We start from the raw sequence: 23516 nt of genomic DNA, 5'->3' as shown, positions 1-23516 counted from the left end.
TTGGGGAAGAAAACTGGGAGATGAATAAATTGGTTCTTATGGAACTCAAACTACTTTTGGCAGGAACTTGAGGTGAGGCCTGAGAGTAACTCTAGCCTTCTGAAATACTGTATAAGGGAGATTCATAATATGGGGATGAATCTTTCCCCTCCCCACCTTTGAGCTGATGTGATGGCTACTAAAAAGGCAGTCTTCACTGATAGGTAGTAAAGTGAAGATGTTATTAAGGGTTCAAAGGGGAGACCCATGAATCCTGTTCATACCATAGAGGTCCCAAGAGGGAGGGAGCTGCTGAACTGCAGAAAAAACATGACTGAGGCCCTTAAGAAATCCAGTCACTGTAGAGTGAGAAAATACAGTGTGCTCCTGGATAAGAGGGTAATGTGCAGCTATTGCTGCGAGTTCCCTTTGGAACTAATAGAAAGCCCAAATTGTTGCAGGACTAGTGAATAGCCCAGTATCAATGAAATAGATGTTGTCAAGGGAGACAGCTGGTGCTGAGACATCCAAATAAAAACCTTACTCACTTAGCTTTATAAATCTGTCTAGTTGAGGATTTCCCATTTTGGAACAGAATGTGAACAGCTTCTTTTGGTGGATGTCATCCAGTCAGCAGCCAGGCTGTCAGATGTAACAATGATGAGTCTAGATGTAGGATCTTACCATTGTTCTGTGAGATTGTATCAGGCAAAGGAGGTAAAGTGATCGGAGGCCGCACTGAGAGGTTCACTAGATCTGAATACCAGAACTGCCTGAGTCCCAGTCTGGGACCATCATGATCATCATCTCTGCCTCTTGTCTCAGGATCCTCAGTATCATCAGACCTCAGTCCCAATATTGAGGAGATGAAAAAGACAACTTCAGGGAGCCTGAACTGGAGCACCATCTAGATCAGAAAACTTGGCATAATTGTTCTGGTCTGTGAGAAATAATTCCATTGATGGCTATCCCCATTTGCAAATGATGATCTTCAGCACGGGGTCCTTGAGCAATCACTCATGGTTGTCTGAAATGTCTGTTGTGGTGATCTACTAGTGAGTCCTGTATACATGGAAGATGCAAGGCCAGTGGCATGATCCAGTGATGAATGCACAAATCTAAGCCAAATGGCTTTCTGGCAGAGTGGAGATGACCTGGTTCCTCCCTGTCTGTTGACATAAAGCGTAGTTGTGGTGTCGGACCGTGTCCATTATGTCCATGTGATGACTGCTGCGTAGATACATTGATTTCAACCACCCCGTCTGGTGCACAGGTGAAGTCTGGCAAACTGTATCACATAGGTGCATGAGGCCATATGTTCACGAGCCTGAGGCATATTCTCACTGATGTCCTTGATTGAGTTTGAAGTTGGTTGAGGAGGTTCTATCTTGACAAAGGTAGGCTCTCACTGACCTGGAATCTAACACAGCTCCTATGAACTCTCTGTATGAGTCAGAGAAAGTGTGGATTTTTCTCTATTGACTTTGAGGCTCAGAGTGGCGAGTACCTTTAATGTTATTTGGTGACCTATTGGGGTGATCTTCCTCAGATGAACTAGTCATCTAGGCATGGACAGAACTGAATCCCTTCTTTCCTTAAAACAGCCTTCGTTAACAATTTTGAGGACCCAGTGGCCCAAGGTCATCTGAGTCTAGGCTTCCACAAAGTAAGAGTTAGTTGATGAAGGGGGGTGAAAGGAAGTGAACCTTGAGAGGTTGTCAGGCTCTTGACACCAGTGTAAAACCTGCTTCCTAGTAGAGGATGCAGACTTTGCAGCAACAAAAGGAAGAGGTGGAGGGTTGTTGTCGGAGGAACCTCTCTGTCTTGGCAGCTTGGAGGCTAACTGTGCAGAGGGACACTAACTGAAGAAAGCCCGTGGTCTTACTTGCTTCCTTCTTGGGACTGGAATGGAGCTTTGCCAATTTATGCCAGATGAGGATGTGGTGTACAGTATTTTATTTTGAACATTTGCCTATTTTTATTTAAGTCTTATCTGACACCCTGTTATGTTGCTGGAACATACCTCTGATCTCAACCTGTATCTGCCCCAGGTCAATATAAAGTTACCTTTATATTACTGATGTCACTCACAGATCTCTTTTTGTCCAATCTGAATGCTCAGCACCAGTTGGTTTCCCTTCAGTGCAAATGGGTTGAGTATGCTAAGGACCAAATTCTTTCATTAAGGGACATACTAGAGTAGGCTGTAGGAGGAATTCAATGTCTCTCAGATCTCAGAGTTCTAGGGTGTGCAACCACTGCACCATTCCTTCAAAACTAGCAGCATGTGCTTCTGTCTGCAGCTGACCAGAGAGTCAGTGTGCAGGAGAGGAGGAGCAGGACCAGAACCAAACCTCCACCCCCTCCTCATCCCTTTTGTAATGATGAGCAGATACAGAGACACTATCCCTAACCTGCTCTAGCATTTGAGTCTTCTCTTCCCTCCAGATCCTCAGCTGGTGTTAATTATGTATTACTATTATTAATTATTATTACTGTTGTTTATTACCATAGTGCCTCAGAACCTTAGTCAACATGAACCAGGACCCTATTGTGCTAGGTGCTGTACAAACACAGAATGAAAATCACAGTCCCTGACACAAACAGTTTACAATTGAAGTAGTTCCATTACCTGAGGCCATCTGAGAATCTGATTATTATTTTGAAAATGCTACAAGCACCAATATAAAATAACCTGGGCATTTTGTTTCACAACAGCTACATGTTCTTAATATGTTTTCAAAAACAGCACTGCTGTGTACATTTATTCATTTTACTTAAATATTACAGTGAATTATTACCTATTACTAATTCTTTTAATGTTTTTTCAAATCAAGGCCTAGATTTTACCACATTCACTTATGGTAAGTAGCACCTTACTGCACTGAAGTCAACAGTGCTACCAGCTAAGGTTCTGGCCCCGATCTTCTATGTTTACAGAAGTTCCTTGTTTCAATACAGAATTCCATCTGACTGGACACAGATGCTCCAGTAGATTTAAAGGATGTAAAATTTAAAGGGAAAATACCAGAACAGTAATAAATTCACTTACTATTGGCAACATCACTTAGGTTTACTTACTATTGACATAAGTGTTAATATATAGTGCTGCAAGCTCCGTCCATGGTGGCGAACCATTTTGGTATCAGCTGTAACCATCACCTCTACATATCTTGGATAGGAAAGAAAACGTTTTTTCCGGGAATGTGGATTGCTTCTATCATCCTCTATTGATAGATTTTTAGACGCATACTCTAAAACTGTGGCCTTTTGTAAAATATTTAGGTCTTCATTTAAACTGCCATAGTCTGGAAAAGGTAAAGTGATTTTCTTCATCTCTTTTTCTGTAAGATAAAAAAAACCAGTTACTATAGCATGCAGTTTCTAAACTTAAAGAGAGTAAGGAGAAAGATTGCACAAAATAAAGTGCAAAAGCTGTAATATTTACAATCTGCTTCCAAAATTAATCAATGTAAGCACAAAACATTAGATAGGGAAGCCTGAAACAGGAATATCAAATTGGATATTTACAGTACACTATTATACAGTTGTCCCATATATGGTGTCATTGTAAGAAATGACATTTGTGTTACCACAGTGCCTAAGTGCCCCAGTCAATGTGGACCAGGACCCTATTGTGCTAGGTGCTGTACAAACACAGAGCAAAAACATCGTCCTTGTCCCAAACAGGGGAAAGAGACGTATTACATACCTTTTAGAATGCAAATCATTTTAAAATTCAAACTGACAAGCTGGAAGGACAAGAGCAGTGTGATGTCCACCTGCGTGAACCTCAGTTTAAAGGGTGAAATCTGATACAATGCAGTTGTAGACGAGACAACAACTCATTGTAATAGCTACACTCACCACCAAGGCTTACAGGAAACATAGACAAATAACACATAAAAGAAAGATCTCAGAACTGCTATACCCAATTGCTGTTTCTGCCCAGACTGTGACTGCACATGTTCAAAGGGGTTCTGCAAGGACACAGATTAATTGCATTAAATGTATGTGTAGGAGTCAAAGAAGCAAGAATTTGACACCCAGAGGAGGAAGAAAGAGAGGACAAAGGAATACATAATCAAGGGCCAAGTTGTGGAGTCTCCCCCATTTGTGCTCCTCAGTCACAAGGCCTGCTCCAACACCACTAGTCTCATCAAGGGAGGTAGGAAAGACAGAATGAAGTTGGGGCCATTGCCCTTCCCTTTCTGCCCCCCTCAGCCAACTAAGCTGAGCCAGCACAGGGAGGAGGAACTCATGATCTATGCTTCCAAAGGGTGATGGAACTGTAGTGCCACTGCAGCACATAGCTAGCCACAGCCAGGATTCCTTCTGACTTGCCTTTGGCACCAATTTCTCCCTTTCCCCCCACCCCCAATGTTCTTTAGCCCATAATATGATCTGAATTATTTTGATACTATAGCACAAAACAAAAAGTTACCACTACAGTAATTGATACGTGAAGCATAGAAAAGTCTTATGCATGCACAGGTGCTGCTTTTCACATATATTTCATAAGCTTTATTAAATGTCAAAATGAGCAGTATATTTTCATGATAATAAAGGGCATTTATCATCTAGTGAGCAAATAACATACACATTTAAAACATTTACAATCAATGTTTACCAAATACTCAAACAACTCAGAAGAAACTGTTCTGTACAATCAAATAAATAACACAACTTTAGATAAATAAAAATGTAGAATACATTAGAAATAATGTTGCTTAAGTTTTTTACCTGAAAGACTGGAAAGGTACCAGTTCTGGTCTCTTCAGGTAAATAATGTATGTTTTATAATCTTCCATGAAAGGGTTGAAATTGTTTTTCTTTAAAATAAAACAGGGACATTAAATAGAAAAAATTACGTTTAAACAGTAAAATTGTGACACAAACCAACAAAAGCCAGGAAGTTTATAAACAAGGCTGACACTGAAGACTTAATTCAGGTCATTACAGGGATTTTGTTTTGTTTACACTTTTATGTCCTTACTGTCATTTAAACATAATTTTTTGTATTTAATTAATTAAGGGCTTGAATTCTTTGTGCACCCAAAACCCCCAGTCCCAATTTGAGGAGACATACCTGTGCTAGCTCTGATAGAGCACAGCCTTAGAGGCACAAGCTCCAGGAGGGGCATGCCACCCTGACTATGTCCCAAGAGTCTCCTATGGGTACATGCTCAGGGCACCTAGCCCCTTCCATCACTTGTATTGCCAGGGCTACCCACTATTTTTAGCACACTAGCTTGATCAGCACTAGGGCAGGTATATCTCCTCAAACGGGATTATACCCCCAGCTTGAAGTTCAGACATACCCTAAGACACCCAGACTCCCTATACAATACCTGGGGAGAGTTAGGCCCCAGAGAATGGGATTCACAAAAGCCAGCACACTGACCAAGGAGCTGCCTAAGCTAGCCAGAAGGAAATACCAAAGAGAGGAACTTGGCCTAAGCCTTGCCTTCAAAGAGACTCAGCACCTAAGTCTGGGCTGGTGTCATTCTTGTTCCTGCTCTAGCCCAATGTATATGAACTATCTGGCAAATGACCTATCTGGCTTTAAGATTAAACTCGATAAGTTTATGGAGGAGATGGTATGATACGATAACATGATTTTGGCAATTAATTGATCTTTAAATATTCATGGTAAATAGGCCCAATGGCCTGTGATGGGATGTTAGATGGGGTGGGATCTGAGTTACTACAGAAAATTCTTTCCTGGGTATCTGGCTGGTGAATCTTGCCCATATGCTCAGGGTTCAGCTGATCGCCATATTTGGGGTCGGGAAGGAATTTTCCTTCAGGGCAGATTGGAAGAGGCCCTGGAGGTTTTTCGCCTTCCTCTGTAGCATGGGGCACGGGTCACTTGCTGGAAGATTCTCTGCTCCTTCAGGTCTTTAAACCATGATTTGAGGACTTCAGTAAGCTCAGACATAGGTGAAAGGTTTATTGCAGGAGTGGGTGGGTGAGATTCTGTGGCCTGCATTGTACAGGAGGTCAGACTAGACGATCATAATGGTCCCTTCTGACCTTAATATCTATGTATTTATACACAGTGGAACAGTTCCAACAGAAGAGACAGGGAGCCCTGCTACAGAATATCCCCATAGCCTGGTAGTTAGGGTATTCTCCTGGAAAGTGGGAGACAAAAGTTCAAATCCCATCTCACATTAGGTAGAGGCAGGAATTGAACTTGGTCTCCCACATCCTGGGTGAGTGCCCTAATTGCTGAGTCATAAGGGAGGAGCTGCTGCTACTCTTCCTCCTTTCTGTCCTCCAGCTGTTTCGTGTTGGTTTAGATGTGCTTTGAGAACATCTACCGGATCAGGCCCCAAATGCAATATAGGTGGAAAATGCCTATGTTTTGAATCCTACTCGAAATTATCAGTGAATGAGGTGCTGAGCCGCTGTGCGCTGTCAGGACTGAGGCGACTTTGCGCATGCTCAGCAGCAGAACCTTAAATACCTCGGGACTTCAGGCCCCTGCATAATTAGGAGGCACCTGAACAGGGGTTTTGAAAATGCCCAGTAGGGCCTAAGTGCTGGATTTAGGTGCTTAAGTGGCACCAAGACTCCTAGTTCCCCTTGTGACTCCCACTCTGGGTGTCTAAAGCAAGCCAAACAAAATAAATAATCCAAAGTCTGATTTGCCTGTCAGAGGCTAACAGTGGATTAACTCTGTTGAAGTCAGTGGAGTTATTCGGATATAAAATCAATGTAAATGAGGAGAGGCACCCAACAGCAATTTTCTGAAGGCAACTTCTACAGAATACAAAAGCTGTGAATCTACTTGTAAATGGCTATTAGCCAGGACAGGCAAGGAATGGTGTCCCTAGCCTCTGTTTGTCAGAGGGTGGAGATGGGTGGCAGGAGAGAGATCACTTGATCTTTGCCTGTTAGGTTCACTCCTTCTGGGGCACCTGGCAATGGCCACTGTCGGCACACAGGATACTGGGCTGGATGGACCTTTGGTCTGACCCAGTAGGGCTGTTCTTATGTTATGGTTCTGCTACTTTTCACTAGTAAATGAATCTGATCCTTTATTTTTTAGCACAACTCTGTCTGAACAAGTACAGCAAATACAGCAAAGGTTTTCAGTAGAGCTGATTTGTTATCTGATATTTAAAAAATGGAAATGCTAATTATTCTGTGACGATCCAATCATAAAGGGTCACATTCTCCTACCCTTACTCACAATGAGTAGTTCCATATTCCATGAGGTACTTCCATGCACTTTGATATCAGTGCAAATATGTATGGCGTAAGTGCTCAGTGAGAGTAAGGGTGACAGAATATGGCTACAAATGTATAACATTACTCCTAATATTTTTAAAAGCACTGAACTATAATTTATGCCCACAGTTAAAAGAAAAATTACCATACAATTTCCCATGCACAGCCACATGGCTACATGTAAGGGAGCTTAACTAGGTTTTAGTATCATAATTCACTTGATTGTGAAAACAAAGGTATCATTTTTGAGAGCATTACACTCCCGGGAAAGCAAGCTGGTGGAGGAGTACTCCACAAATAGTATGTAATTGAATTGGCATACCAGTCACTGGACAATGTCCAGTAATGTGCCTTCAGGAGGTCACTGTGTCTCCACTATGTGTTGCCATATGTTGTCCTGCCTTCAGAACCAGGAAGAGCTCACAAGAGGATGGGGATTGGGATACAATGAATAATATCAACAAAGACCTATCAAAATTAGAATCTGGCAGCTTTCAGAAAACTTACAATTATCAATTTAATATGTCAATGGATCTGATCTGTGAAGGTATGTCTACACTGCAAAAAGCAGTAGAGAGTCTCAGAGCCCGGGTCAAATGACAGGCTATAACTAGCAGCGCAGACATTTCTTCTTGGGCTGAAGCCTGGGCTTTAAGACCCTCACCAGGTTTCAGAGCCTAGGTGCCAACCCAGCAGGAATGTCTACACTACTATTTTTAGCCCTATAGCACAGGCCCCATGAGCCCAAGGTAGTTGACCTGGGCTCTGAGACTTACTTCCATGAGGGTTTTGTTGCAGTGTAGACGTATCTTGAGAGGCTTACCATGCCTATGTGTTTAATCTTTGAAAATCTAGGGCAAATTTAAGTTTTGGAGTATGAATGCTTTGAAAAACTTTATTTTAAACTGGAGACGCAGTTATGATGTGGGATACTTGTTCACAGCTGCACATTTATAAATGTTCATGAAAAAAATCAGATTTTGATCTCATTTATGCTCATGTTAATTCATATCCATTCACTATCAAGGAATTGTTCAGTAGTGCTATGTCATACAATGCTACCGAATTACAATTCAAGAAAAATAGTGGATATATTTGTGACAGATATGGGAGTTTCCTGCACTCTCTTTTGGAGATCTTACTGTATTAAGTTTATGCATCATTGCGGGCCAGGAATTTTATGTAATTCCATGGGAGAAGGTAACCACAGTCCTCCAAGAACTAAGAACAGTGGGGGGTGATTAGGCAAATTCACTCAGATTGTAATATCTACAGAGTGGTACCACCTCAGATTGGATTTTCAAGAGGCCAACAGACAAAAACGAACTTTTGGATAAATAGCCTGAGTTTAAACTGACTCGGGGATTTATTTCTGATCCAGCAAACAGAACCTTCTGTCCAATCCTTAGATGAGGTGGGAATGACTGACATCAGCAAAAGCCCTTATGGAGATGGGGGTTCTTTTGTGCTTTTTAATACGTTTTCTCTGTAATACTTTTACCTTAAGAATAAATGCTCTTGCTTAGAAAAAACTGTACTGTAACTTAAAACTGTGGGCAATTACTCTGTTTATAGCCTCTGAGGAGAAAAGCAAAACAGGCCTGCTTAAGTAGTCTGACCTGCTGGAGAATTCACACTGTAGGCAGGGAATAGTACAGCCTGGGGGAAAAAACGCAGTCAGGAGGCAGAGAGACGCATGTCTCCACCCAAGAGAGATAGCTGCTTGTGAGCCAGAAGCCTCAGTGGGTGCCCTTGGTGGACCACAGAAGAGGAATACCGGAACAGTTGGCCTGAACTGTGACAATATTGAATTAACAAAAGGAGACTTAGCCCTTGCTCTCTAAGCAAACTTCTGGCAGTTTCACTAAAAGAGTATTTCTGAACTGATTTAGTAAACTGGGTGCAAGTTTGTGAATAGATATTCTTAGGTTGGTTTAAAAGTAGCTTAATTTGGTTATGCACAAATTTATACCCATTTAACTCAATATTTTAGGCCTTGTAGAATCTCTGATTTAAGTGAAATAATTAGTGTGACAGTGAACTAGTCTGCTCCTATATTCCGCTCTGTCTGTCTACACAGTCAGAGAGCTTCAGCCATTAAACACCCCACTTCAGTTTATCTGCATTGGCTCTTTCCACCACCTTACTGATCCATACACCATAAATTAACAAAGTTTCACCTCTCTTCTCTGCTGAGGAGATGGAAGAGCTCACAACCCACAAAATGTTCCTGATTCTGACCCTGCCAGCCTCCCTCTCTCTCCCCTACACTTGCTTCCTGTGCCTTCTTATTTCTTCTGTGTTAATGGGCCAATTTGCTCGTTAATCCTCGCCCAGCCCATTCTAACCCACTAATTAGGCCCCCATCAGGTCCATCCTGGGGGGACTTAATTGGTGTTTAAGTGACTAGAGTGCTGGCTCAGATGTTGATTCCCAGCGCACTCTCACAATTACCTTTACAAAGCTAGTTTCCCAGAATCTTTCATTTTGTGGATATGATGGAAAGGGTAGAGAATGAAATGAGTTTTCTTTTGGATTTGATTAGAAAAACTGCAAAATCTGAAAGACCAGTGAAATGGCAATGACCATGATTTGGATAAAGGATAATGTGTAGTTTTTTTAAAAAGTGCAATTATTATTAATTTTGTTTATTACAGTAGTACCTAAAACTAACCAAGAATGGGGCCTTATACAAACCTAGTGCAAGAGCAGACATTGAACAGAAATATAAAAGACAATGTCAGATCAGAACTCAAAAATTATAACTGGCAGTGTAATATTTACATGAATTTGACTGAAACTCTTGCTTTTTTTTTTTATATAAGGAATAATCTGAGGACTGATATGTCCATGATTTTCAAATAAAGTACAAACTACCTGATAGACAATACCAATCAATGGATATCACCATGTTTTTAAAGTAACCTTCAACAAAATACATATATAGAAATATAATTTCTATGCCATTTGTAATGCATGAGATTAGACTGTATGACCATAATGGTCCATTTGTGCCCTTAAAATCTATGAATCCACAGAGTTTTTACCTTATACTTACTGCTTCCAAGTTTAAAATCCACCTAACAAGATTCTAGGAATGTCACTGTGTCACTCTGAAGCCTAAAATGTCTTCTGAGTCAGTGTGAGGTGATGGAAGCAGCTACAAGCATGACAGAGCTCTTTTTGTTCAGAGTATAACCAACTTGAATCATTACTCAGTTTTGCCGTCTGTTACCATACAATTTTTAAGTTCTCAGCCATTTTGACTTTATGAATTATACCGGTGAGGTGTACAGTTATAGTAAGGCATGTATCTATGCCATGCCAAGAGTCCTGGATCACTGTCAGATTAGCGGTAACTCAACTAATCACCACCCTTCCTCCACAGCTAATCTATTTACAATTTCATTGACTGTATGAAGGGAAACTGCATAGATGGTGGATTACTTGGCTCAACTGCCACACCTATGCGCCCAACTGCCACCCACACATCCCTCCCAGCACAACACCCCTAGACTTAAATCAACACAATCACCCAACCACTACACACAATAACCCCAAACACACGTAGCTCCTCACCGCAGCACACCCCCCTCATTTGCCACTCATATAAATCCACACAACTTTCCCAGAACAACACAACCCACACACAACACAACCAGCACACACAATAACCCCACACATAGCTCCTTACTGCAGCACACATCCCATTCACCACCAACACAAGTCTCCCAACCCAACCCCAAACATAAATCAATACAACCACCCACACAACAGCAATATCTGTGGTCTGTTACCGTCCAATTTTTAAGTTCTGAGCCATTTTAGGATTGTTATTTTTTTACAAACAGCTGGTCTTACTAATTAAACCCATGTGACAGGATGGGCTTTCAGCTACTAGTATGTGATAAGCGTTTTCCAAGATTAAAATCACAAGCACAAACTACTAAAACCACACCACTACACATTTTCAGGGAATTGATATTTTCAAATATTTAATCATATATTCCTTAAGAGGAAAGGGTACAGTCTGACTTTCTTTTGACCACTGTCCTCCTGAGAAAAGATGGTAATTGTGAATTTTCAGTGTTGCATAAACTTTCATGAAATGCATGTATATTCAGAATGAGCACACATTGGTTTCAATCTCATCAAAGCTAAAGAATTCATTAAACAGGATGCTTCTCAATGCCAGGTCAAACCAAGCATCATAAACTACTTTCTCCAGTTTTCTACTATGAAGCTGCACACATTTGTGCTTTCTTTGAAGTCACATAAACAAAGCCCTTATGCTCATATTAAAAGCACAAGAAAGGCATCTATTATGTCAATAGGTTTAAAACACTTAGACACAATGAGGAATACTTCTAAAATGGCACTCTTATAATAGTAAATTGATATCCTACTGTTTGGAACTAAAGTTGATGGACACCTAGAATCTCAAATAAATTATTTCTAAACCCACTCCTTGGTCTAGATGTGGAACTTTGAGGGTAGCTGCAGATGTCTTTTTCCCCCTGTTACATCATGTTGCAGTCTTCAATAAACCATTAAGATGCATGCATGTCTACACACACAACTGTAGAAAAATGTACACTACACTACAAAAGCACAACTCGGAATTACAGACCAGTCAGCTTAACTTCAGTACCCAGACAGATAATGGAGCAAATACTTAAGCAATCAATTTGCAGGCACCTAGAAGATGATAAGATAAGTAGGGCCCTGCTAAATTCACGGCCATGAAAAATGCATCACAGACCGTGAAATCTGGTCTTCCTTGTGAAATCTGGTCTTTTGTGTGCTTTTATCCTATACTATACAGATTTCACAGGGGAAACCAGCATTTCTCAAATTGGGGGTCCTGACCCAAAAGGGAGTTACAGGGGGGTTGCAAGGTTATTTTAGGGGGGTTGCGGTAGTGCCACCCTTACTTCTGTGCTGCCTTCAGAGCTGGGTGGCCGAAGAGTGGTGGCGGTTGGCCAGGTGCCCAGCTCTGAAGGCAGCGCCCCACCAGCAGCAGCACAGAAGTAAGGGTGGCAATACCACACCATGCCACCCCTACTTCTGTGCTGTTGCTGGCAGTGGCTCTGCCTTCAGAACTGGGCTCCGAGCCAGCAGTCACTGCTCTCCAGCTGCCCAGCTCTGAAGGCAGCACCGCTGGCAGCACAGTGCAGAAGTAAGGGTAGCAGTACCGCAACCTACCCTACAATACCCTTTCAATACCCCCCCCCACTCCCCCCCACCCACACACACACAAATCTCCTTTTTGGGTCAGGATCCCTACAATTACAACACGGTGAAATTTCAGATTTAAATAGCTGAAATCATGAAATTAATGATTTTTAAAATCCGATGACCGTGAAACTGACTAAAATGGACCATGATTTTGGTAGGGCCCTAGTGATAAGTAACAGTCAGCATGGATTTGTCAAGAACAAATAGTGTCAAACCAACCTAATAGCTTTCTTTGACAGGGTAGAGGGGAAGCAGTAGATGTGGTATATCTTGACTTTACTAAAAGTAAGGCTTTTGATACTGTTTTGCATGACCTTCTCATAAACAAACTAGGGAAATACAACCTAGGTGGGGCTACTATAAGGTGGGTGCATAACTGGTGGGAAAAGCATTCCTAGAGAGTAGTTATCAGTGGCTCACTGTCAAGCTGGAAGGGCATATCAAGTGGGGTCCCGCAGGGATCAGTTCTGGTCTGGTTCTGTTCAATATCTTCATCAATGATTTATATTATGGCATAGAGAGTACACTTATAAAGTTTGTGGACGATACCAAGCTGGGAAGGGTTGCAAGTGCTTTGGAGGATAGGATTAAAATTCAAAATGATCTGGACAAACTGGAGAAATGGTCTGAAGGAAACAGGATGAAATTCAATAAAGACAAATGCAAAGTACTTCACTTAGGAAAGAACAATCAGAGCCACACATACAAAATGGAAAATTCCTGCCTAGGAAGGCATACTGCAGAAAGGCAGGGGGTTCATAGTGGATCACAAGCTAAATATGAGTCAACAGTGTAACACTATTGCAAAAAAAAAAAAATCAAATATTCTGGGATGTATTAGCAGGAATGTTGTAAGCAAGACACAAGAAGTAATTCCTCTGCTCTACTCCATGCTGATTAGGCCTCAACTGGAGTATTGTGTCCAGTTCTGGGCGCCACATTTCAGAGAAGATGTGGGCAAACTGGAGCAAGTCCATAGAAGAGCAACAAAAATAATTAAAGGTCTAGAAAATATGATCTATGACAGAAGATTGAAAAAATGGGTTTGTTTAGTCTGGAGAAGAGAGGACTGCGGGGGACATGATAGCAGTTTTCAAGTACATAAAAGATTGTTGCAAGGAAGAGGGAAAGAAATTGTCTTTCATCTCTGAGGACAGGACAAGAAGCAATGGGCTTAAATTGCAGCAAGGGTGGTTTAGGTTGGACTTTATGAAAAACTTCCTAATTGTCAGGGTGGTTAAGCACTGGAATAAACTGCCTAGGGAGATTGTGGAATCTCCGTCACTGGAAATTTTTAAGAGCAGGTTAGACAACCACCTGTCAGGGATGGTCTAGATTAGTGCTTCTCAAGCTGTGTGATGTGGGGGACCAGCAATTTTTTTTTCCAATGTGCGCGCAGACCGGCTGCCAATGGCTCACGGACCGGCACCGGTCCGCAGACCACCACTTTGAGTAGCACTGGTCTAGATAATACTTAGTCCTGCCTTGAGTGCATGGGACTGGACTAAAAGACCTCTCGAGGTCCCTTCTAGTCTTACAATTTTATGAAAATATAGCTGTTTTAAAGCACTGTGCTACATCCATTATTTGTCCTTATGCTATTAGTAGTGCTTTTTTCCTTTCATATGCAAGTGAATCATCTCCTAAACTGTGAAGCTTTGAAAATTACTGCCAATATGTTGTGACATATCCTAATTCTATGTTCCTCAGGTACCCCTTTTTCTGTTTCTCAATGTTAATATACTAATATAATATGAATATGTAATAGGAATATACAATATTTTAAAAATGCATATAGTTAGAACAACAGTACCTACGCTAATAGTAAATATTAGATAATACAGTATATTATAGGACAGAAAGATTTAATGTATTACTTTTTAGATTTATTTGCAATAAATTTCATTTATTTTGTGAATCTACACAAAAATTGAAAATATGTTCCTGATGCTGAAAAATTTAATCTATGGAACAATCACTGTGAAAAATAAAACATGTGCATAAGTGTTTGAAAGACTGATGCATATTTTTGCAAGCTAATTTATTCTTACATTTAAAGTGGGACATTTATTTTTCACCAATGTTTGTTAGGTCTATGTGAAACAAATAAATAAAATAAATTCTAAGGCCTCAGTGACAGCGATAGTCATTAATACCACTATGGAAAAACATTTTTTAAACATACAACTTGTTAAAACACTAAAAACCATAATGAACAGACATAGACATCAGAATTTAAAGTGTAACTATACCTGAAACTTCACAAGGTTTATGGGATTTCTGATAAATGTCATTTTTTAAATCTTCATGTCTGTATATAAGATGTGGTTTGTTATGATCATCTTCGTGTTCATCTCCATCTGCCTTCATCAAAGGTTCTAAAAAATATTCACCATCATGTGCTTTAAAGGTGCCCATCTGAAAATAAGACAGAGGCCGTCAATGTATTTTCCTCTGAAAATTATATTTTACACCAGTGATTTTATGTGTGCAATAAAATTTGTATGAAGTACTCAAAATTAACTACAAATGAAAATGTACTATATGCTCTATTATGCTGTCATTGAAGTTTCTGGGTTTTTTTAAAATTGTGTATTATACACAAATCTATACCACCACCCTCCACCCTCATTCTCTGTGGCCCTAATCTTGCAAGTACTTTACATATGCAGACCCTTGAGCCCACTCAGAGTCCCACTGACTTCCAGACTGGGGCTGAAGTTTGGAATTTTCTGCTCCAAGGTCAGCTCAGATTTGGGGAGCAGGGCAATCTTAACTACAGGGTTTTATCAGCATGTCAATTTCTGTATTGAGCTGTTGCCCATTGTTTTTTGCAGATATAACTATTTTCTCTTAAAATTTCAATTTTACGGTACAGTAAAGCAACACTTTTCTTGAAAACTAATCTACTTCAAAATTTATTTAAAATAAGGTTTTAATACATTTTCTTATAATGGTTTTCTGTCCTTTTGCTGAATGAAAGAACCACACAAACAACAGAGGAAAGTGACTGAGCATATAGGGGAATCAGTGACATGCACAAAAGCAAAAAAAAAAAAAAAAAAAAAAGGTCTCCTGCAGACCCTTCAACTGAGACACCCTATACAGCATCTTTCCTTTTCTACCCTTCTTATAATTATAACTGTAACTTGTTGGTTATTTTATTTTATAAAAAGAAAAGGAGTACTTGTGGCACCTTAGAGACTAACAAATTTATTTGAGCATAAGCTTTCATGAGCTACAGCTTGCATCCGATGAAGTGAGCTGTAGCTCACGAAAGCTTATGCTCAAATAACTTTGTTAGTCTCTAAGGTGCCACAAGTACTCCTTTTCTTTTTGTGAATACAGACTAACACGGCTGCTACTCTGAAACCTTTATTTTATAAAAGTACATGCACATAAGGAAGGTATACACCCGAAGGTAGAGCTTCTGGCAGTGGGGAAACACAATATTCTTATGCCTTTGGCTAAGGTTCATTTGGAATTCAGAAGGTTTAGAGCATGACCTGAAAATGGGAGTGCTACACAGTATATCCGCGGAAATGCTGGTAGGCAATTATATTTTGCATATGACTAAGCCTGTTCATGTTGTAACCTATAGTTAAAACAAATATTGTGCTGGGATCCCAATGAGAAATGATAAAGAGCCAGAAACTGCTAAGGTGGGAGGGGAAGGACCCTCCACCTCCACTGCAGCAGAAGAAATTAGTCTGTTTCTGGGTGTGGGAAGGGCTGAAACCAACTCCTGTATGGCAGAGGGAAAGCATTAAATAAGGTAAAGTGCTCGTCCTGCACACAGGATGTCCCACTGAAGGCAAATGAGGCATTGTGTAGCATCCAAGGACAGAAACCTTGTTGAATGCATTCCAAGCTCCCTCCAGGAAGGTGAGACCTATGCATGAACTCATCCCATCAACTTGGATTCTGAGTTGAAGGGGATAAAAATCACTGACCAGGAGAAACTCCATCTCTTTATGCTCTCTGGACTCTGAGGGGCAGAGATTCCTAAACATAAGTAAGAGATCCCCATGTTGCTTGGCATGGGTCATCCCTAAAGAGCAGTTTATTATAGAAGTGTATATTGCCTTCTTAAATCTGAGACTAACTCCTGTGTGTATGTTTTCTGCTTTAACCTAATAAATAACATTTCTTTTCTTAGTTAATAAATCTCTAGTTAATTTATTACAGAACTGGCAACAGGAGTTGCCTTTGGTTTGAGATCTGAGTAGAAATGACCTGGGGTAAGTGACTGGTTCTTTGGGACAGAGAGTCCTGGAAAATACAACAAGCAGTTGTTTGTGCCTGCCCAGCATTGTGGAGAATCAATGTTGCTAGCATATGATTGTCCTTTTGCTAGTCACTTGTGGGCATAGAGAACCTATGAGGGATTAAAGTAAAATTTCTATTGGCCAGCGATATAGAATGATGTGAAAAATTATTGCAGATCTTGTGAATTATGCCAAAAGGAAAAGACCAGCAGGGCCTCAGAAAGTTCTCCTACATCCCTTGCCTGTGATACAAGAGGCATTTTATAGGATAACAGTGGACACTATGGGCCCTAAGCCATGTTCTACCCAAAGGGGGAAGAAATATATCCTGGTGGTAGTGGATTTTGCCATTTGATATCCTGAAGCAGTTGCTCTAATAAACAGAGACTGATTCTGTGACAAAAGTCCTTTTCACTATTTTTAGCAGAGTGGGTTTCCCTAAAGAGATTTTATCTTACATGAAGTCAAATTTTATGTCTCAGCTTTTCAGTGAGTTATGGAAGTTGTGTGGGTTGAAACAAATAAAAGCTGTCCCCTGTCACCCAGAGACAAATGGTCTGGTGGAGAGATTCAATGGACCCTCTAAAATCTATGCTGGATTATGATCTATTAATCCGATTGATCTGTGGCATGTGAATCCTGCCAAGATTACACCAAATATCATGCTGTCTGGAGTGGCTCATGACCATGAGTGCCAATCTCAGGACAGACCCTCAAAAAGCAGGGCAATAACCTCAAACTAGTTGTATGTTCTATAATTAGATTTCACCAATGCAGTAACAAGCATGAACCCCTAAAGCACTAGAACAGTCTTACCATGGAGTCACAGGCCACTGGCTAGGTGTTGACAGAAGACAGGAACAAGGGATTGGCTGGTTGAGAGGGAAGACAGGTTCAAGAACAAGAAATGGAAGCACTAGACAGCATGAAGCAGCAGCATTCAGGGACTCTCTGCATAATCCATAGGACAGGACAGAAAAAGCAGGCAGGAGAAGAACACTTCAGAGGAAACGCAAGAGAGGGCAGCACGTAACGGCTAAGAGGTCCCAGTCAGCAACAGCAGCAACAGCCAGGAACGAGGCCCCAGAGAAAGCCTCCCTCAGAGAGCCTAGAATGGCTTGGAAAGGAGGTCCACAGGAAAGCTCCAATCAGAGCTTCACAAAGGCAGCTGAAAGGTGGGGACCATAGAAGAAAGCCCCTATATAGGAGCAGTATGAAGCAGTAGAAGAGGGGGGCCTGGGTAAACACAGCAGGCAGAAGGTGGCAGCAGTGAAAATAACTGATAGTAAGACAAAGACACTGACTTCCCCCTCCAGATCCTACCACTACTGCTTCTGGTAGTGTACAGCAATTTGTCCTCAAAATTTTCAGGTTGGAAACCCCTTTTTCACACTTGAACATTTTCATGAAACCCCCCCACCCTTACTTTTTTACTCTTCTGTAATACAGTAGAACCTCAGAGTTACTGATACCTTGGGTATCGAGGGTGTCCATAACTCTGAACCAGGGGTAGGCAACCTATGGCATGCGTGCCGAAGACGGCACACAAGCTTATTTTCAGTGGCACTCACACTGCCCGGGTCCTGGCCACCAGTCCGGGGGGCTCTGCATTTTAATTTAATTTTAAATGAAGCTTCTTAAACATTGTAAAAACCTTATTTACTTTACATGCAACAATAGTTTAGTTATATATTATAGACTTATAGAAAGAGACCTTCTAAAAACATTAAAATGTTCTACTGGCACTCAAAACCTTAAATTAGAGTGAATAAATGAAGACTCGGCACACCACTTCTGAAAGGTTGCCAACCCCTGCTCTGAACAAAACACAGTTCAGGCTCCCATCAGCTGACACTCCAGGCCAGGCTTCAGCAGCAGCTGAGCTCCCTCAACACAGGCAGTTTCCTTGCAGGCAGCTTCTTTCCCTGGGTCGCACTGAGTTTGCAAGCTTGTCCCTCTCCCGTCTGTGTAAACAGCGCATCCCCCTCCCAGCCGGAGGAAGGGCAGGTAAAAACAATCCCCCTCCCCGCAGGGTGAAAGCAGTGCAGACCCCGGCGCTGCTCCTGCTCTGCTGGCTCCAGCTGCCTTGGGCTAGCAGCCCCAGAATCTTCACTTCCAAGCTGTAAGTGGCTGCCCCACATGTGGGGGTGGGGGTGGGAATGGAAACAGGCAGCCCAGATGTGCCTACCTTTAGCTGCAATACAGTCACAGTACAGTATTTGCTTTTTTTTTTTTTTTTTGGTCTCTGTTGCTGCATGATTGGTTACTTCCGGTTTCACATGGTGTCCAGTTGACCAGTCAGTCCGTAACTCTGGTGTTCATATCTTTGAGGTTCTACAGAGTATGTATCAGTGATAATAATGATAAGCCAATGTGAGTTATTTTTGTGTATGTTTAGAGAGGTTGACAGAGAATACTTGGCCTTGAAGGGTAACGATATGGAAGGAGTAAGATTTTCTTTGCTTTATATTATAATAAAATTTTCAACACGTTACAGTTCCCGATTGCCTTTTGTGACCCTCCTGAAAGTTACACCTATTTGTTGGGAAAAACAGGTGAACAGGAATTGGGTAGTATCCTTTCGAATAGTAGGTAAGCCCTCTAGTGGTGATCAACATACTATGTCTAGTAATCTGTCAGAGTAGTAGCATATTTTATGGTTATGTCTACACTGCTGTTAAACACCCACGGCTGGCCCATGCCAGCTGACTCAGGCTCGCAGGGCTCAGGCTGCGGGACAGCTTAATTGCGGTGTAGATGTTCAGGCTCAGGCTGAAGCCTGAGCTCTGGGGCCTTTCCACTTCACAGGACCCTTGAGCATGGGCTCCAGTGCAAGCCCAAATGTCTATTGTGACCCACTGAGGCAGAGACACAACTGAGAATACCAAATTCAAGACAAAAGTAAACTTGCTAGCCAGTGTGGTGAAACAGAACAAATTAGAAATGCAGCCTCCTTAGGTATTCCAGTCCTCGATTCAACACCCAGACACCAGATTTAATGATCAATGGTTATTTAAAACCAATTTCATCAAACAAAAGGTTCTCCAGATCCCAAAGGACCAGCCACATACCCAGGTCAATATATAACTCAGATCTTACCCAATAATCACACTATTGCCAATCCTTTAATATCTAATATCTAAAGGTTTATTTATAAAAAGAAAGAGATGAGAGTTTGAATTGGTTAAAGGAATCAAATACATACAATAATAGCAAAATTCTCGGATCAGACAAAGTAGCGATAGCATAAACTGCTAACTGGTTACGTTTTTGATTGCTCCCAAATAATTGGAAAGTCCTCGGTCCCTTGGCTAGAATGCTCCCATTAGTATAAGTCCATAATCCAGAGATCAGAGCAGGAAAGAGGCAAAACGGAGATGTTTCCAGGGCCTTTTATAGCTTCTGCCCATGTGGAGGGAAACCCATTGTTCCAAACAAAGCCCTCAGCACAGCTTGTAGAAAAATACAGGTAACAACATGGAGTTTAGAACCACATTGTCTCATCACATGCCCTTGCATGCTTTGAAAAAAGTCATAGCAGAGGCCATTGCCCATATTCTAGCTAGAACATTCACAGGAAGGTTCATCAGGTAGGTATACACCTCTTCTATATGTAAGATGACTGTTGCCCCCTTACTAACATTCAGTGGGGGGTGTTTTAGTTGCTAGCTCCCAGTACTAAAAAGGGGGAAGGGGCGATGGGGAATCAGGACCCTGAGACTGACAGCCCCCAGGAACAATGGGGAGAGGCCAATGCTCCAGGTCGGCCTGAATGACAGGGCCAGCAGGCTAATCAGGGAGTTAGGAGGCCAGGGAGGTCCCGTCCTCCGTGTGAGCTGGGTTTGCCTGAGTCAGACAGAGTGGGGCTGAGCTAAGGAGAAAGCAGGGGCCCAAGCTAAGCTGGGGAGCAGAGCTGTGCCAGATCCAGATCCAGAAGGACCAGAAAAGCAGCCCAGAGAGAGCAGACCTTGTCCTGGGAGCAGAGCTGCAGCCCCAAAGCTAGAGGCACAGCCTGGAGAGAGCAGACTTGGCCTGGGAGCCAGAGGGGCCAGAAAAGCAGCCTACTAAGCAGGGCAGTGCTGGGAGCAGAGTCACAGAAGCAGACTGCAGAGCGGACTTGCCCTGGGAGGAGAGCTGTAGCAACCGGAGGCAGAGGGGCTAAAGAAGCAGCCCAGGGAGCTGGAGGCAGAGCAGCAGCAGCAGCAGCGCAGAGACAGAGTGGTGGAGCTGGGGCTGGAGCAGTCCAGAGCTGGGTGCGGTGAACAGCTGGGGAGACCGAGGGGGACCCTGGGCAGCAGGCCCAGCACAGGGAGACGCCTCAGCCAGGAGGCTCTGCAGGCCAGGCTTGGATCATAACTCCGACAGGGTGGGGGCGACACTGGAAAGAAGGGTCCTACCACTTAGAGCCTGAGAGCGTGTTGCCACCACCAGAGCAAGTGTCCAACCCACAGCATCCCTGCAGCACAGCCAGGGCCTGAGAAGAAGGCCTGGGACTTACAAGGAACAGACTGTGAACTGCCCTGACATTCCAGAGACACTGTGATGTTCCCTGCCTCAGAGCGGGTTGATGTTTCCTTTAACCTTTCTCATTTTTCCTTATTCTTTTTAAAATTAATTGTTGATTAAATAACTTGCATTTGCTTTAAATTGTATATAATGGTCAGTGGGTCAGAGAAGTGCCCAGTGCAGAGAGAGTACCCTGGAGTGGGAACACCCTAGCCCCTGTCCTAGGTTACCACAGCAGGGTTGGGGGTCGAGACCCCCAGGAATCCTGGGCCCAGCCTTGTTGGGGTTACGAGGACTCTGCCAGACAGGAAAGTGGAAGGGGAGTCCTCAAGGGCAGGGAGGCCACTGGGTAAAGGAAGTGGGAGCGAGGACTCAGATCCTTTCACTAGCCCACTTCACCGGGGTAGTACAGAAGCCAGGAAAGTTCCCCACAATAGCGGGACTATTCCCGCTTACCTATAGTCCATTGTGAGTTACGTGTTCTTTGATGGGCAATTCAACTTGAATAGTCCCTTCACAATGTGCTGGCCAGACTAGAAGTAAGCTGCCTTGTGAGTGTGACCACAGGAGCGAACACATTTGAAATACAGGTATATAGTCAATATTCATAACTTCAGATACAAAAATGATACTTGCGTACAAACAGGATAATCATTCAGCAAATCATAACTTTTCCATTGACACCTTACATGACATACTTTGTACAAGATTTGTTGCAATTCTAGAACAGTGGTAGCAACAATGATCTACACATGGTCATATTTTTTAATCATATGAAGTGACATCTATACTGCAATTAAACTGTCCCTTAGCCCGATCCCTCCGAGCCCAAGTCAGCCGGCACAGGCCAGCTGCAGGTTTTTAATTGGAGTGTAGACCTACCCTATGTCACCACATGTAACTAGGCCTTGAATGTGATGTAAGTAAACACAGTTACCTGAGTCCACTGTGTCTGTTTGACGCTTTCATATTATGTATGCTGTGTAAAGAGCAAAAGACAAAACACCCCCCATAATTGATACATCCATTTCCCCAACACTGCTTCCTCTCATGCCTCGCTCTGCAGAGGTAGGACTTTCTTGGTGTCAGGTAGATCTAAATTCTTGGCAAGGCCTGAGCACACAAGCAGCCTTCAGATCTCTGTGGCACAGCATACGCTCAGCTCAACTTTCCCACACTCATTACTTTTGTGCTGTGTGGTTTTTGAGGGAATGGTGAGAACTCTATCTGCGCCCCGGCCGGGGGGGGGGGGAGGGGGGGGCAGCTCAGAAGCTGGGATTCCCGGCAACCAGGAGTTCTACAGACTGTCAGAGACAGCCTTGAGTGAATATGACCTTCTGGTCCAAAAGTCCTAGGGGCAGAGAGAGGGAGGTCCTGTCACTCAGACTTAAGGAAGAAAGCTTTTGTTAAGATTTATATTATTTCATTATTTGAATTACCAATACAGTCAACCCTAAGAATGGGGTAAGATTGACTTTATGCAGTGTATACAGTCTTTATTTATACATTAATTCATTCTGTGGCCCCCTTCTCTTTACACTCTACACCTTATCTCTGGGCAGGGAAGACAAAAATCATTATAAAAATCAACATTTTAAATTTAAAACAGATTTTTTATTTACATGTTGCTACTATTTTTCTTTCTTCCCATTTTATGGTTTCAAATTACCAGAGTGGATAATTTGTACTTGTTTCTTTAATTAGTTTTCCAGTTGAGAATAGAATTTAAGATTTTACATAGAAATGTTTTCTACTAAGAAGTTTCACACTTAAAATGCTTGTCTATACCAAAAAGATAAGCCCAGTCATGTGCCTCCTTAATATCTTACAGTGAGAACACAAACTCAAACACAGAATTCAGTTGATAAGCAAACAGCTTGTGATAGGTTTCAGAGTAGCAGCCGTGTTAGTCTGTATTCACAAAAAGAAAAGGAGTACTAGTGGAACCTTAGAGACTAACCAATTTATTTGAGCATAAGCATCGAAAGCTTATGCTCAAATAAACTGGTTAGTCTCTAAGGTAGCTTGTGATATATTTGTAACCAACATCTTGCAATGTTGACTTTTGAACTGCCAAAAGTCAAGAAAACTGAAAGGCCTAGACCAGGCTATATTCCTCCATCAGAGTTTGCTTTTTGAAATCAATAGGAAGTGTGTTCTTAAGTCACTTAAACAATTTTGAAAATTCCATTCTTAGGTGCATATTATATATATGCAAAAAGAAAGGGAGTACTTGTGGCACCTTAGAGACTGTAGCTCACAAAAGCTTATGCTCAAATAAATTTG

General features: G+C 42.0%; 1 protein-coding gene across 4 annotated transcripts in view; it reads right to left on the bottom strand.

The window, feature by feature from the left end:
- Nucleotides 1-23516, bottom strand: part of ADAMTS20 (ADAM metallopeptidase with thrombospondin type 1 motif 20) — a 174393-nt gene that overhangs the window by 126290 nt on the left and 24587 nt on the right. For all 4 annotated transcript variants that reach the window (XM_007061782.3, XM_043548992.1, XM_043548987.1 and 1 more), the window contains exons 3-4: nt 14709-14874; nt 3061-3323 (exon numbers count right to left, since the gene is read on the bottom strand). In XM_007061782.3, the coding sequence (XP_007061844.3) occupies nt 3061-3323; nt 14709-14874 (429 nt within the window). The remainder of the gene's footprint in view (nt 1-3060; nt 3324-14708; nt 14875-23516) is intronic.

The sequence above is a fragment of the Chelonia mydas genome, chromosome 1, assembly GCF_015237465.2.
Source record: "Chelonia mydas isolate rCheMyd1 chromosome 1, rCheMyd1.pri.v2, whole genome shotgun sequence".
Lineage (NCBI taxonomy): Eukaryota > Metazoa > Chordata > Testudines > Cheloniidae > Chelonia > Chelonia mydas.
The sequence above is the reverse complement of the archived record's forward strand: the minus strand, read 5'-3'. Positions and strand labels throughout refer to the sequence as shown.